Here is a 15510-nt window from a genome sequence, read left to right on the forward strand (position 1 = left end):
ATGCTTGCTCGGTATATGACTATACATCGACGTGGCGGCAAGTCAGGAAGAAAGGAAATACCGCGTCATTGTCCGGTTGCAACGAGTATATCACCTGGAGAGATAATCTGGATGCCACAAACACATTGGTTTGCTTCGGTAAATTAGGATCCGGAAAGTCGGTTTTTGCAGCTAATCTGATCGAAGATTTGCTGTTGAACGCGCCTAAAGGAACAACGGCCTACTTTATTTGTAGGCATGATGTGACAGAGTCATTGCAATCAAGGACGATTTTGGGGTCCCTCTTACGACAATGGTTAGAATTTATGGATATGGAAAATATACTAGCTCAACGACTAGTACACAAATTGGACCTTGACATGCTCGTTACGGTGTATCGCGAACATCTTGCGCCAAAGCTGAAAGAAAAGCCCGTTTATGTGGTCATTGATGGTCTTGACGACTGCGTGGAACATGAAAAACAGACCGTGATAAAGTACCTACGCGATATCGCTGAATATAGCACACTCCGATTATTTCTCACAACAAGATCAGAACTAGAGTTGACAACGTTACTGATTGATAGGCATTTTCCATGCCGTTCTGATTTGCAAATATCGATACAGGATAACGATATCGCCGACTATGTGAATGACGAGCTCCAGCGACGCTTGGAGTCTGGTTCTCTCTCACTGAATGATCCTGAGATAATCGTTGAAATTCAACATACGTTGGTAACGAATGCTCACGGAATGTAAGGATACAATTTGATCTATTAGGATGTCTTCTTATCTGACACTACCGATAGGTTCCTATGGGTGGTCCTGCAGATAGATAGCATATGCAGTGAGGAAACAGACAATGGTATCTTGAAAGCATTGAGAAATCTACCTCGAGATCTGCCTGAAGTATACGACCGTATCTTGGAGAGAAATTCACGATCCGCTTACACCAAAAAATTATTGCAACTTGTTTTTGCGGCATATCGACCCTTGACACTATGGGAACTTCGGGAGGCCTTGAGCATAACACCTGGTGATGATACCATTGATAAAAAAAATTTCATCACCGACATACAAAAGACGATTTCGTCATGTGGTAGTCTTCTCGAGGTTGATGAAGAATCTCTAACGGTCCACTATATACATCCCTCAGCGAAACAACACCTTTCATATTCAGATACAGACTCGTCTCCTGACACGGGAACTGTCTCGGTTGTTTCATTAAGGTTCAGCGACGTGGAAGCAAACTGTTTGATGGGAGGTATATGCCTTACATATCTGAACTGGAGCGTTTTTGAGACCCAACTTACGTCTCACCATACACCATGGCAAATAAGCGGATCCGATGCGGTGTCAGCTTCAGTCAAATCTCCTTTAAGATCTGCGAGTATTGCAGGGAAAGTTGCACAGATGTATCTGAAAAGAACAAGGCGGATATCTCCATCTACTAACACCTCCTTCGACTTCAAAGGAGCACTCATGGAAGCCTATTCTGGGAAAGACAGCAAGCAGCCAGTGGGGGAATTCTTCTTCCTGTCCTATGCGATCAAGCATTGGATCGAGCACTGTGGTAATATGGATGATTCGATGGGTAAAACCTGGAATTTATGGCATAAGCTGATCAATAACCCCCCATCAATCATAACCAGGCTTCCCTGGGACATGTCGGATGATTATGTTTCTCTCGATACTCATATGCGGCGCGCACAGTGGGCACTTGACAATTGTCACCAGGCTCTTGTTCTTTTCCTATTGAAACACGACAGGGAGTATTACTTGGGGTTGATCGAAAAAACCGAGGAAATCGCTTTGAAGCATCAATTAAAGGGCGATTGGGGAGAAGCCGCAAATATTCGCCACCGTATCGTCAAATCTATAGCATTGTCATTCGCAGCCGCCCCTTCAGACTTCTTGAGAGCAACATGGAATTTGGTTTTGTCGTTGCAAGCCTTGGAAAAAGAGGATGAAATAGTAGAATCATTTCTAACACACATCTTGCTCAGATTGAAAGAGGACAACAGTCCATTTATTGACAGCATATTGGACTCCTCGACTGCGTTTCAGAAGGCACGAAACAATATTCGTCAAAGGGAAGTTGCAAAACAAATCCTGCATCTCGCATATTCAATGAGTTCAAGGATACTGGGGAAACGTGACGTGAACACATTACGCCTGCGGCATGATATTGAACATTTTGAAGAGAAGCACGCCAAGAGTCTGGCATTATAATGTCATTAATGCATCGTAAATGATCAACGAAATGAAACGAGTGTTCAAAATCATTATTTTGTATGGGTACCACTTCAATGATGCCAGTTTCGGCGAACTCGAAACAGACACGCAAGGCCTGGATTGATAGAAATCCTACCCAGAGTTGTATATTCTGCGGCTTTTATGCAGCCGCGAGCCTCTCTTCGTAAGCGACTCCGTATGCCAATGGTCCGTCATCAATAATTGTCGATCGTCGCACGTCCCTAGCTGTCATGGTTTCTGTATATGGATTTGCGCGGTGCATCGATTGTCTAAGCCCATTTAGATCTCAACGTCTTTCAAACCAACGAATCTCGGAGCAGAGGAAACATCATACCTATTATCCCACCATACCATATCGCCCCCGGAGAGCCATTCCATGCTAAAAACATACTAGGGCACACATTTTGATTAGCCAATTTGACAAACACCTGGGGAAAACATTTGATAGAGTACCTTTGGCTGAGTGCAGTGGTCAATCAGTTCCCATAACAATTTTTGACTCTCCTCAAACGACCGGCCTAGGATCAGCTTAGCATGGGCGGCGAGATATAAAGTTTGACGCCCATCAGGTGCTGTTTGAACAAGACGGTGATACGCTGGCGGTTTTGCAGCCAATTCATGTGGCAGAGGATTTCCGTATACAATCGGCGATGCCAGCTTCCTCGAGTGCCATAGACTAGAGAAACGGAACGCATTAGATGAAAGGAGCTTGTGTGCTGGAAATTCGATTATCTTACTCGTGTTCCACAATCAAATTTTCGAGTTCCTCCTTTTTCGACTCGGGAAGGTCGGCATATGCGCGACGCGTATCAGCAAAATGTGTCCATGATCCGCCCTTGACCGGATTACCATGAGACAATAGTATGGAGTATTTGGATCGTTGTTGATGATATGTTGAGTCCTGCTTGATTCTCAGCAAGTAGATGACTGGGGTGTCTTTTTTCTCGGATCCCTTACTGTATGCCAAAGAGCATTTCCCAGGCTGTGGTGCCATCTTCTGCTATCTTTCTTTACCAAAGTGCCGTCCAACTCTATGCTAATGCCTATTAATATTTGTATACTTCGTAATCATATTAGCCGAATTTTAGACCTACTTTCCGACGTCAAACAGAAACGGCTCCCCAAGTCTATCATTTTCACGTCCATAGTAAAATGGGTTGACCTCTAGCTTTTCTCCCAGTTGTTGTGAAAAGGCAATATGACGCGCATTGTCCAAATTCGTTTTTCGAAATATGAGCACACCATACTTATCTTGCAGCGCGATAAGCTACATCGAGCGTTAGAAACGTATTCTACTCTCCGTCGCACGCACTTACCTGTGACACTGTTTCTGCAGGCACGGGATTTGTCCAATCGACTCCGGATACCTCCGCCCCAAACACCGAATTCTCGGTTTGGAGAATTGGTATCACTGTCAAGCTTCCATCTTGGATAGGTTTCTGTTTCTCTGATAGAGGTGGAGAGGTGTTTTCGTATGTCCGAATGTGCAAGTGAGATAGCGCCATGTTGACTGGATTATCTAATGACCCGAAGTGCATCTATCGTTCTATTCATACTTCTTCCCTCAAAACTCTGTTCTCCGAACATTTGAACTTATATGCATACGTTATTGTTTGCATAGCCGCGCCGCGACGACTCCATACTGCGGCGTTGATGCCGTGCGGGCCGAAGCCGACATACCCGATGATAAGGGATACCTGGAGAGATAAGAAGGCGTTGGGAGAAGCGGGACGAAAAGAAAGAAATTAATAATAATTGCGAAAATCACGACATACAGAAGTAAGATAGATAGCGAGGAAGAATTAAGAGTTGCCGCGGTACAGTGAAACTTTCTGGGAAATATTCTGCATGAAGCCTCGATTGATTTCAAGATACCTTCACCTAGTAATTATTGAAAATATCATCAATTTAGACCACCGAGCATACTACCAAAATGGCTGAATCTGAAGTCATCCTTATAACGGCAGGACCGTATCAATTTCTCGCCACATTCGAGTCGGACGCACCAAAAACAAGCACGTTATTCTGGAGCCTACTCCCATACCATCAGAAACTGATCCATGTCCGCTGGAGCGGCGAAGGATTATGGATACCGCTAGGTGAAACAAAATTTGGCGTTTCTTACGAGAATCACACGTCTCATCCATCGGCCGGGCAGATTTTACTCTATCCAGGTGGGATTTCGGAGACAGAATTCCTTTTTTGCTATGGAGGAGTCTCCTTTGCGAGTAGAATGGGCCCGCTAGCTGCGAATCATTTCCTTACTGTGAGGGAGGGCAATGAGAATCTCAAGGCACTAGGAGAGTTGGTCTTGTGGAAAGGAGCACAGGACGTGGTTTTTGAAATAGCCGATGAAGAGAAGTATGTCAATCTATGAGCTCTGCTTCTGCTGTTCTCTAGATATAGTGCTGATACAGCAAACAGGATCCGCAACTTTCGGAGTCGGCGTTCTGCCAAATTATAGGGTTAATTGATGGGTATTTCAAGGTTATAGGACGACTAAACGAATTGTTTGGAGTGACAGTGTCTAATATATTTTTATGTGCTAAATAGCCCACTATTTTCCCAGCTAGCATTAAAGTCATTCGAAAAATCTGCGATGTTTCCCGGCCATTCTAGCCCTGCATCATTCATTAAATCCAGAAGAGACTGAAGCGCTAGTTCATCAATCTCTTGCGTTCCATGGTCACCAGAGTTCCCAGGAGCCATTACGAGCGTTGTAGCTCCGTGCACGACGGCTCTAAATTCGTAGGCCGGGTGATAGCTCATTGTTGAGCAAACACTATCGAATATGTCCGTAGCGAGTTTTAGAAGACACGCAATGATGGATCTCGGGTTGGCGGGGAATAGAAGCGCATTCTCCGGGGATGTGATGTTGGAGTGGTGTATTTGCAAGTCCTCTAAAGCACAAATATGAGGAACTTGGTCAGCAAGGCGAAAGAGAGACTTATGTGGGTTGGGTTTCTCATCATACCATCAATTACCCCTCGTATGTAACAGAGTGCCAGGAATGTCACAGCAAAGGTATATGAAATCCAAGTAGGATCGACTGCATAGTATAGACGCCGGACTGCAGCGATATCAACATTGAACGGACGATTGGGAAAGCTGGGAAGGCTTTGCGATTCAAGACCCCAGACATAAGTTTCACCGTCGCTGCATAGCGAGATTAGCATCTGTGCTGCAGCAGTAAGACTGATTTCAAGAGACTGTAGTTGAGACGCTCGAGATGTTGGATGCGACTTTTGTGCTGCCGGCGATAGTAATGGGCCCAGTGAAGCGCTATTTAGAGCGAGGCGGTAGGACTAAAATGCTAGTGTATTAGATCTAAAATACTTCGTCCTATTGGTGCTGGCTGACTTACTCGGACTGAATTAAACGGAAGTTGATTGTGCTGGGATTCCGTATTTCCTGGGTGACATTAGTAAAATGTTTTTTACGGCATGAAAAAAATTGTGCACCAACGTAGCCGCATATACCAGGTTCTGTTCACAAAGAGGTTAGCAAAAGATTAAGATTTAAGTATAAAACGCGATGGCTCACCGTTCCCATTTTTCCAAGTCGATGTTCAGTTTTCTCAGACAAGATGGGCTCAACTGATGTCCAGACATGTCACCACAGCTTTGCATGGCACGGTGAACTATCGATACAAGCTCTACAAGACCTGAAACTCTGATATCGCCCGGTTGTTTACTATAAATGCTAGAAGCAAAGCGTCCTGCGACTTGGGCTGATGGTGCTGGATCAACGGACGCCGGAAGTCCAGATATAAGCATGAGGTTGAAGTCACAATTTAGTAAGTTATACCACACTCGTAACCGACAGACATCATTTTCTGTTATTGTATCAACGGGACCATGGAAGGGAGCGATGGCCGCCCTATCTAGGCCTAGTAGTAGAGCATAGCGAAGAGCAAGACCCAATACAGCCCATGCGCTTACCTCATTGTAGCGACTATTAGGTGGCCCTGTTGCCCCTGTGCTGATTTCAGATTGATCGCTTTCGTTACCCCAATTGCAGGGCATCCACTGTGCGTACAAAAGAAGGACAAGAATAGAGTCCAAAGAAACATCTGAAGGCGTTGGTCGAAGAAGAAGCTTTGAAACAGCTTGGTCAAGCATTGCCGTAACTTCCGAGAAGCGGGGATATGTACTAGGTGTAAGGCCGGGTCTAGCGAACAAATTGAGTCCCAATCAACTACATCATTTATCAATTCTTGTGGTGAGGCACTCACTGTATCTGATCTGTCTCCCAAAACCGTAATCCAACGGAGCAGATGGCGAGGAATAGATTGGGATTTGAGGTACGCAAGTTTGACCAAGTATTCCGAATACTTTCACTCAAGACGGGTGCCATAGAATGACAATGCGTGAAGTATCTATAAGCAAATGTAAGCGGGCGGTATTTAAACATATAAAGGACGACAGTCTGGAGGATGGACATTTCTCACATTTCAACAGCTTTCCCGGCATCATTAAGTGATAAGATTCCTCGCGATACTGGGTCATAAACACTTCGATGAGATGACCGGTTCGTTTTCTTAGCTTGTGGTTTGGAATCAAAGGCCGATTCGTCTCTCGCCAGGGCGCCGAGTGACCTAAGTGTTGCGAAAGGTGTTCCTAAGGATATCCTCTCGATACTGAGTGGGTTTGAGTCTGGTAGCTCTACTGCATATGGCGATAGTTCTAGCTGGTGGCTATCCGAGCTATTTTGGCGGTCTTCCTTTGTGGAGGTATCTCCAGAATCAAGCGGAGTCCTATTTGAGGATATTAGCTGCCATCGAGAGATCAATTCAATTGGAACGGTAATCAATACCCTTGATCGCTTAATGTGGTCTCTGGAGACGAGGCTTTTTCGAGCTCAGAAATTCTAGTCTCATGCTGAATGATTCTGTTGGGGTCATCAGCATGTTCCCACCTATAGATTACTTGCTGCGTTTTTCAACCTTTGATGAAGCTCAACAACCAGCTGTGCAATGCGTGATGGCCCGGGGTTTTCGGTAGGCCCAAGTGCACTATCAGTCTGGAATGAACAAGTGATTTGATATTTTCGGCACCGCTGACAGGGCGCTTGTACATTGATCGGTTCGGACGGAGGCGCGCATCGCTGCTTTCTCGCCCGACACTGTCCAATCCACGGTCAATATATTTGCCGACGTATTGCTCGCAGAGCCGAATAGCTATTGACACCTACTTGGAGGCAAGCTCGGGAAACGCGACGCGTCTTACTAGGTGGTTCGTCGTCGGAGCTGATGCTTGTTAGTGCATACAATCTATCTCGATTTGGCAAGATACATCTATCCTAAAGGACGGGATAGAGGGGGGCCTTACAGCATTGTTGGGGGATTCGTCCGTTGGAGACTTCTCAGTTCTGGGTTGCTGCTCAGAAAATGACTAATTTACATATTATTACATCCTACAACGTTTTTCGCAGTTCAAAACTATTTGTTATGGTTGGTGATAATTCTATCCAGAAATTCATCGGAGAATGCTCCGCTATTATCTTATCTCTGGTCAAGTGTCCACTACGTAGATAACATTATGCTTTCCGATTGGTGGCTATATGGGTTGATCAAGCCCGATGGCTCTTTGCACTCAGCCCTAATTACTCCCGTCTCCCTTTTCACGCTTCAACACAATTGTATGGCAAGGAATTTGTTGTCGGGATTCCTGTGAGTGGCTAATAATTAAACTTATTTTTGAGTATACTCTGCCTCCAAGTCAATCATCTCGCGAAGGATATCCATAAAAGCTTCTCCCTCCAATTTCTTCAACGGTAGCAACGGCTTGCGCGGTGCTACACCGTAGCCATGCAACTTGTTTAATGCATATTCTGCATTCCAGAACTTAGCAACAAGCTTAAAGAAAGGAGAAGTCAAGAATCTGAACTTACTCATAGCTCGGATCCCACCCGGTACAGCTGCGACGTCAGCGTTGGATAGAATTGCCTGCAATCTTTTGCATTCGGTGGCCTCTTCCGCTGTAAGAGACTCGATGTTGAGCAATTCCCAGAGCCTCATGGAAGCTGCCGGAGCAAAGTTAGGGATTCCGCTGACAGTCCCATGTCCGCCGCATTGCATCCATGGTGTCAGGTCGGCGATCAGTCCATCCAGGAGGAGGAAGGGGTAAGCCCGAGCCTCGTTGATTTTGGGATTTCCTTCAATCTCCGCAGTAAGGCGCACAAGTTTTGCTATGCTACCTCCACATCTGTTATATTGTTGGATCAGTTTGTATGCTAAAGTCATGGTGGGTGTTTTACTAAGCTCACGTAAGTTTGACTCCACATAGATTTGGAGCCTTGTTTATAATTTCACTGATCACAGCTGATGGCATATCCTGGCCACCTGCGTTGGCTGGGAAATTGTAAAGTAGTAGGGGTATCTTTTATGTATAGTCAGAAACGGGCAACACTCAAAACTCAGTGATAATATATACCGGAGACTCTTTGCAAATATCAATGTAATATTGAACGACTTGCTGTGAGTCTGTGTTCAGGCTTGCAGCATAGTAAGCAGGAAGAATTACCATTCCAGCATCACTGGCCAATACTCAGCAAAGGTCCATAAACCCCAAAGGAAGTAAAATGCATGAATAAACACTTACGCTCCGGCCTTTGCTGCTGCCTTTGAAAGCTCGATAGTCTCTCTGGTACTCAAACCGCCCACTCCAGCAACTATGGGAGTTGATGTTAGACCCGCTTCATCAAGTGTAGCCCTGATGAATTGAATCAAGGCTATCCTCTCATCATAACTCTGAAAATATATCCAGTTAGTTCCTTCAAAAAATCAAATTATTGTTCTTTTAAATACCAGATGAACAGCCTCTCCAAGTGAGCCTGCGCATACAGGAACTGTAAAGATTCGTAGAGTCAGTAAGTACACTGAATCCACCGCATACTTCGGACTACCTACCCATGCCCCTGGTGGCTAAATCTATAGTACTGATTAGTAACATGTATTGTCCAATTACAAAGATTCTTGGTTCTGTACTCAGTAAATGCTTTTTGTAGCTGACATAGTCAATTTCTTGGTTGTCATCAAAGAAAGTTGGGAGAGGCGCATATACACCTGGGCGAAGTGGCCGGTGGACCATTGTGAGGGGTTTTCCTGATACTTTTGCTATGGAAGATGCGACTCTTGCGAATGACTTGACATGGATATAAAATGTCAATTATAAATTCCTATGAAGATCCACAAGGACTTTCCATTATCGTGACCCAGTAGCATCTCCTCTCCGTGTCGGCAAAGTCGGATGCCCCGCCGCTCGATTTTCGGGCACTGATAAGGAGACCAGCGTAACAGCGGCAAAGCGCCGTCTGAGCCGCCCATCGTTGCTCTTATCACGACAGACCCGCTTTTTGTAAGTCATTAAGATTCGAGCTTATCAATTCAAGTTGAGCGTGGATGATATGAAACAGAGACAGAAACAGAAGGCTTAAAGCATGGGTTAAATACAGGGGCTGCCCCGGAGCGCTTACAGTGTATAGTAGCTTAGTAGAGGGAATTCCACTAAATAGCAATCATGATTTCTGAAAAGGTAAGGAAATACACGAATGGGTCGTTAGACAAGGAGGCTAATATGATAAATAATACGTAGGAAAGTGAAATTGGTGTTCAAGATGGAGCAAAAACCCCAGTCTCTACGGGCACAGTCAAGGAGACCTACAATGTCGACATCGCGACAGCTGCAGATCATGCCCTGCAGCGCAAGCTAAAGGTAAAAGAAAAAACATGTTGACTTATTTCTTAAAGAGATGTGGCTAACACTTCTTTCTAGCCTCGTCATATGTGAGTGATCAAGAATGAGAACTCCCATTCCCTTAGGCTAATCGATTTGTGGAGGCAAATGATCACAATCGGTGGTGTCATTGTCAGTATCTTTCCTTCTTACGGAGGCATTGGTCAAAAAGCTGACTTTATTAGGGCACGGGTCTCTTCCTGGGTACAGGAAGCAATTTGGAGAATGGGGGTCCTGCAGGTCTTCTCATCAGTTACTGCATCATGGCCTCCCTGCTTTTCTCGGTCATGGTATGTCTGTATCCTTGCATGAAAACAGCATCGGTTTCCTAATACTCTGTCAAGGTTGCTTTAGGTGAAATGGTGTCTCAGTTTCCCATACCTGGTGGTCAATTCGCGCTTGCTGATCGCTTCGTCTCTCGTGAGCTGGGCTTCGCCATGGGAATTCTGTACTGGTACAAGTAAGTTTCTGTATCCGGTTTCTTCCAGTCTATGTGTGACTTGAATGCTAAATCTAGTTTCCAAAACAGTTATATCAGTGAGTCTACCACTTGTCATATGCTACGGAGAATGTCACTAATATCATCTTTCTGCAGTTGTACTTCCTGCAGAAATTTCAGCAGCCGCTGTTCTCGTCTCTTACTGGACTCCAGCAGGGGATGTCAATGCAACATGTACAACTGGTATCTGCAACAATGCACTGTGGGTAGCTTTGATGCTGCTGATAGTGGTAAGTCGATGAGCATGAGTAGTCGCATCAAGTTATAGAATTGACCGTGTGACAGTGGGCGGTCAATGCTGCTGGGACACGATTTTTCGGAGAGATGGAGTTCTGGTTTTGTTCAATCAAGGTAAATATGCACGGTTCTTAGCCGAAGTGTTTGTATACCGTACATTAACGAAGCGCTCTCCCTAGGTCATAACTATCGTCGGTCTTATCATCACCGGTATCATTATCACCGCCGGGGGTGGTCCGAATCACGAATCAATCGGGTTCAGATACTGGAATGAAACTGGGGGATTTGTACAATACGAAGGCATTGGTAAGCTACGACCATTTTTCGCATCGATTCTTGTGTCACAAAATTAATCATAAGTAGGAGGTGCCAAGGGACGATTTCTCGGGTTCTTCAGTGGTATGTCAAATTCGAATTTTGTGACAAGGTCCGATAAATACTGATCTGCACACCTTACTATACAGTTCTCATCCAAGCCGCGTTCGCTTTTATCGGGACCGAAATCACCGCTATTGCATCGGCTGAAACCGCTAACGTGAGTATTCTTCGCAATCAAAACTACATTATCGACGATACTAAGGCGCTCATAGCCCCGAAAGAACGTGCCTCGTGCCATTAAGGGCGTCTGGATAAGACTTGTGCTATGTATGTTGGCCACCCAGTCACTATTATCATGAAATGCTGACCTTTTGTTTTCTTTTAAAGTCTATGTTTGCAGCGCATTCATGGTATGAGATATTCTTGTCATCTGAAATGCTCGTCGTCACTGATGTCGCTATAGGTCGGCCTCTTGGTGTCCCCCTCAGATCCATCTCTTAATTTATCGTCTACCGCAGCCAAGAGTCCATTTGTGATCGCTATCAAAGTAAGCAACCATTTCTTCATAATTCTCTGTAATTTCAATCCCGAAACATGAGAGAAATTCGCAGAATACAAACTAACGGAAGCAGAATGCTGGAATTCCGGCTCTGCCATCAATAATCAACGCAGCACTTCTCACAAGTGCCTGGTCCTCCGGCTGCGCGGATCTTTTCGTCTCGTCTCGTACTCTTTACGGTCTCGCTGCACGTGGCCATGCACCAAAAATCTTCCTAACGACCCGTAAAGACGGCCTTCCGTGGATTAGTGTCATCTTTTGTGGCGCCTTTTCCTTACTCTCCTTTATGGCAGCTTCTAAAGGTCAAGCGGGCACTGTTTTCGGATACTGTAAGATATTTCTCCAAGTACTCATTCTATGGGATATTGACATGAGTTAAAACAGTCTCGAATATGACTGCAATCTGCGGCATGATATCCTGGATTTGCATCCTCTGGACTAGCTTACGGTGGCATAAAGGGCTTAAAGCTCATGGCATTGACCGGAAGACTCTTGCATACACTGCGCCTTTACAGCCATATCTCTCATACTGTGCGTATTTCTCACATTGATCGGCGAGCCATCAAGCTAACAAATCGATCAAGATGGCATGTTTGTCTGTATTATGGTAATGATCTTCGGAGGTTTCGGATCTTTCAGTGAGTTCTCATTTCATCGTCAATCCGAGAGAAAATCTATTGACCAACGCAACTTTTAGTCCACACGTTTAACACCTCGTCGTTCATTACAACGTACTTCCCCATACCTTTCTTTGCTGTACTTTTTTTCGCATACAAATTTTGGAACAAGTCCAAAATGATCAGTTACGCGGATATGGACTTTACAACCGGCTCGTCCATGGATATTCCAGAAGAGGTATGATTGAACAGAGTCTCAAATATCATTTGCAAGGTTTTATTGTATACTAACGAATTCATAGCCGGCACCTCAAACACTCTGGAAAAAGATAGCAGAAAGAATCTGATTGGGTAGACCGTAGAGATATTTCAATTCAGGACGCCACTAAACTCTGGGAATAACGTGAGCATTTTTCTTAAATTATTGGAATGTAGAATAATGAATGTTACATCGCCAGGCGTGACTCTTTAGAGCTACCTAGGCTTTCTTCCATGAAGAAATAATATGTCCAAATTTCAAAGACTTTCTGTGTTTAATACACATGATATAATCTCCATTATCGCTACAGTTTCCATGCGTTGCTATTGAAAATATAACAATCTGACTAAGTAGTGAGTTTGGGGCCGGAAGGGTGTTATTGTGACATTGTTCCTTCCTGTTTGCCACGGTATTCGATCCTTGTCCATTGCCAAATATTACTCGTTTTCTTGAACGCCGATAACGGTCGACTTGAACTTCCGGGCGGAAACTTTGCGTTTGAACAAGATATCGCTCTCACGGTAAGAACGGTGCTTTAGCTCTGGAAGGAAGAAGTAGGCCATCACCCAACAAAAAGCTGCGGTACCTCCCCAGACATAACCACACTTTCCTGCCAAGTTCCATCCAGTAGTGTTAAGCATCCTGGAAGAAAGATAGATCATAGGAATCTCAGCGACATAGTAAGCAGCACGACCGACACCGGTACTCAAAGCACGAAGACGGACCGAAGATGTCTCGGCGACGATAGTGTATGAAATGGGACCCATAGTACCGGCAAAGACGAAGGAAATTAGAATGCCTAGCGCAGCCTGGGTGAGATTGGTGTTGTTATTCTGTGGAATTGAAGCGACAATGCCGAGTATCATGAGCAAAGTGACATTGACGGCTGTACCGTAGAGGTAGATGGTTCGACGGCCGAACCAGGAGCTAAGAAACCAAGAGCATGCGTTGGCAACGAATTGGAGACACGAGTTGACTAGGCTGAGTTTAAAAGCGCCGTCCGAGGAGATACCGGCCTCTTCTTGAGCAGTTAGTGACTGAGCTACGAAAAGTGATTGCAGTAGCTACTTACGTTCGAAGAAAAATGTAGCTTGATTGGCAATGAGATTACCAGCGAAGTTCTGGGAAGCGTAGATTAGGCAAATAATAGTTGTTCGCCTCAAGTCGGTACCCTTGAAGAGGTCAAGGAGAGTAGGAGCACCGCCCAGTTGCTCTTCAATCTTAACGGTTCGCTCTATCATAGCAAATGACTGTGGTGCAGCCTCTAATTTTGAACCAAGACGCTCAACGGAGCGGAAAGCTTCTTCTTTCCGTCCTCGACGAATTAGCCACCAGGGAGACTCTGGGGCGAGGAATACAAGTACTAGGAGTGGTGTCTAAGCACGTCAGCAGTGGTAGATGTGAGATTCAGATGGAAAGCGCTTACAGGAAAGAGCCACTGTAAGGCAAGAGGCAGTCGCCAAGCCCAATGATCAGTCCTTTTATTGGTTGCATAGGTGGCACCGGAGACGATAATCTGACCGATAGACCAGCTCATTTGTAACGTAGCCGTAACAGCACTTCGGAGGGGCAGAGGAACAATCTCGCTAGCATAGGCAGGAGAGTTTGCAATGAATAAACCCCAAGGGACACCCTCGAATGCTTGACCAATCACGAGGACGGTGAGAGAGTCAGCCTAGATCAGAGTATTAAAATCAGTGTCTTCATGAACCAGAGCTTGAGCTCACTAACAAAGAATGATATGAAAATTGTAGCATTCATAAGAACTAGGCCCAAGATTGTAGTCCAGCGGTAGCCGATACGGTTTGTAATAGGGCCGGCTAAGAAGACACCGACGAAAGCACCGCATTGTCCTGCTTGGAATAAGGAACTCTGCCATTTCGTTGGGATCGCATAGGTATCCGTAGCGGCGTCAGTGAGCACACCATACGTCCTTTGGAAAGTCTTTTGTGCGACAAAGTTGCTGTTCAAGAACATGTCGAAAGACTCCATAACCTACTCAATTATTAGCTATTAGTTCAGGCGATCGAACAAATATTCGCGATGCTAGAGCAGGAACTCACAATTGTAAAACACATGGTGAAGGCCCAGAGACATGCCCATGGATGAGACTTGGCAGCCTCCCAGACACCCATCTCGTGCTCACGGTTCTCACCATCGAAGGCATCATTCATGAGATCTGGCTTGGTGAAGTCTTCAGAATGAAGGACGTCGGACTTCTCAGTCCTATCAACCTCATCCTTATGTTCCATCACGGCCGACGACATGTTTGGTTTTTTTTTTCTATCTCACCTTTTCAGTGCGATGCGAATGAGATGCAGGAAATCCAGAAAACAAGAAGAAGAATAAGTAGCGGTATGGACGGTCTTATGTGGGTTTTGTTACATCTCCGCATTAGTTATTACTCATCGATGCTATTTCCGCTCCTGGATTGATCCGTTTTATATGTGGTATTCCAAGTGTATTGAGCAGAGGCAATGATAGCTGTACGATTTATCCGAGGGTTAAGCTAGAGTACGACCTTGTCAACAATGGTTATAACGGGGCGGATGCAATGGGAGTGTAATTATCCGAAACCAGTCAAAGCCGGACCTGCATCATTCTAAGTCTCGGTTGCTCACAAGCTCATAAGGCTACTTGATTGGACGTGCAGCTCGCCTGCGACCGGATAAGGTTAGCCACGGACGTCGGAGGCGTTGGAATGATCTGCCTAGAAAGATCGTGGCGCTCGGGTAGGCCGGCTGAGGTGTTTACTATGTAAAATAGGACGGCATCTGACGCCTGTGACCGGGGGGTGAAGCAAGAACAGTGATGAGCCATGTGTCTGAAATTTATCCGTCTTGCAAGTCTCGAGGGTAGAATATGTTTGGGGATGCGGGGCCCCAGGAAACAAAAGCTTGTTTCCATTGTACGGACTACAGAGTATGACATTATGCGTATGGAGATCATACCCAATACTGAATACATCCTTGTGCGCGGAGTAGTTCTCGTCAAGCTTCGACACCAATCGGCCCGAGTCATTTCCCTGAATATTAGCCGGTTTGGGCACGA

At 45.3% G+C, this 15510-nt stretch overlaps 4 protein-coding genes across 4 annotated transcripts; 1 reads left to right on the forward strand and 3 right to left on the reverse strand.

The window, feature by feature from the left end:
- Positions 1–2373: 2373 nt before the first annotated feature.
- Positions 2374–3739, reverse strand: BHQ10_002005 (uncharacterized protein; the record flags this gene model as incomplete). The annotated part of the gene is made up of 6 exons (XM_040874104.1): positions 2374–2503; positions 2569–2624; positions 2688–2910; positions 2972–3190; positions 3329–3501; positions 3551–3739. 6 exons carry the CDS (start codon positions 3737–3739, stop codon positions 2374–2376), a joined length of 990 nt encoding a protein of 329 aa, XP_040730510.1.
- A 4187-nt stretch (positions 3740–7926) lies between these two features.
- BHQ10_002006 (uncharacterized protein) lies at positions 7927–9148 on the reverse strand (the record flags this gene model as incomplete). Its single annotated transcript, XM_040874105.1, has 7 exons — positions 7927–8066; positions 8127–8440; positions 8502–8614; positions 8669–8771; positions 8837–8985; positions 9043–9083; positions 9145–9148. The coding sequence occupies 7 exons, from the start codon at positions 9146–9148 to the stop codon at positions 7927–7929; spliced, it is 864 nt and encodes a 287-aa protein (XP_040730511.1).
- A 606-nt stretch (positions 9149–9754) lies between these two features.
- BHQ10_002007 (uncharacterized protein) lies at positions 9755–12547 on the forward strand (the record flags this gene model as incomplete). Its single annotated transcript, XM_040874106.1, has 20 exons — positions 9755–9769; positions 9830–9949; positions 10010–10020; positions 10075–10102; positions 10156–10260; positions 10315–10430; positions 10488–10507; positions 10566–10699; positions 10755–10820; positions 10886–11012; positions 11070–11105; positions 11171–11241; positions 11297–11351; positions 11412–11434; positions 11488–11571; positions 11657–11912; positions 11968–12114; positions 12168–12221; positions 12281–12438; positions 12503–12547. 20 exons carry the CDS (start codon positions 9755–9757, stop codon positions 12545–12547), a joined length of 1671 nt encoding a protein of 556 aa, XP_040730512.1.
- A 349-nt stretch (positions 12548–12896) lies between these two features.
- Positions 12897–14726, reverse strand: BHQ10_002008 (uncharacterized protein; the record flags this gene model as incomplete). Its single annotated transcript, XM_040874107.1, has 5 exons — positions 12897–13477; positions 13532–13835; positions 13886–14134; positions 14191–14454; positions 14523–14726. 5 exons carry the CDS (start codon positions 14724–14726, stop codon positions 12897–12899), a joined length of 1602 nt encoding a protein of 533 aa, XP_040730513.1.
- Positions 14727–15510: the final 784 nt, after the last annotated feature.

This window comes from Talaromyces amestolkiae (genome assembly GCF_001896365.1).
Source record: "Talaromyces amestolkiae strain CIB chromosome Unknown scaffold2.1, whole genome shotgun sequence".
In the NCBI taxonomy this organism is placed as follows: Eukaryota; Fungi; Ascomycota; class Eurotiomycetes; order Eurotiales; family Trichocomaceae; genus Talaromyces; species Talaromyces amestolkiae.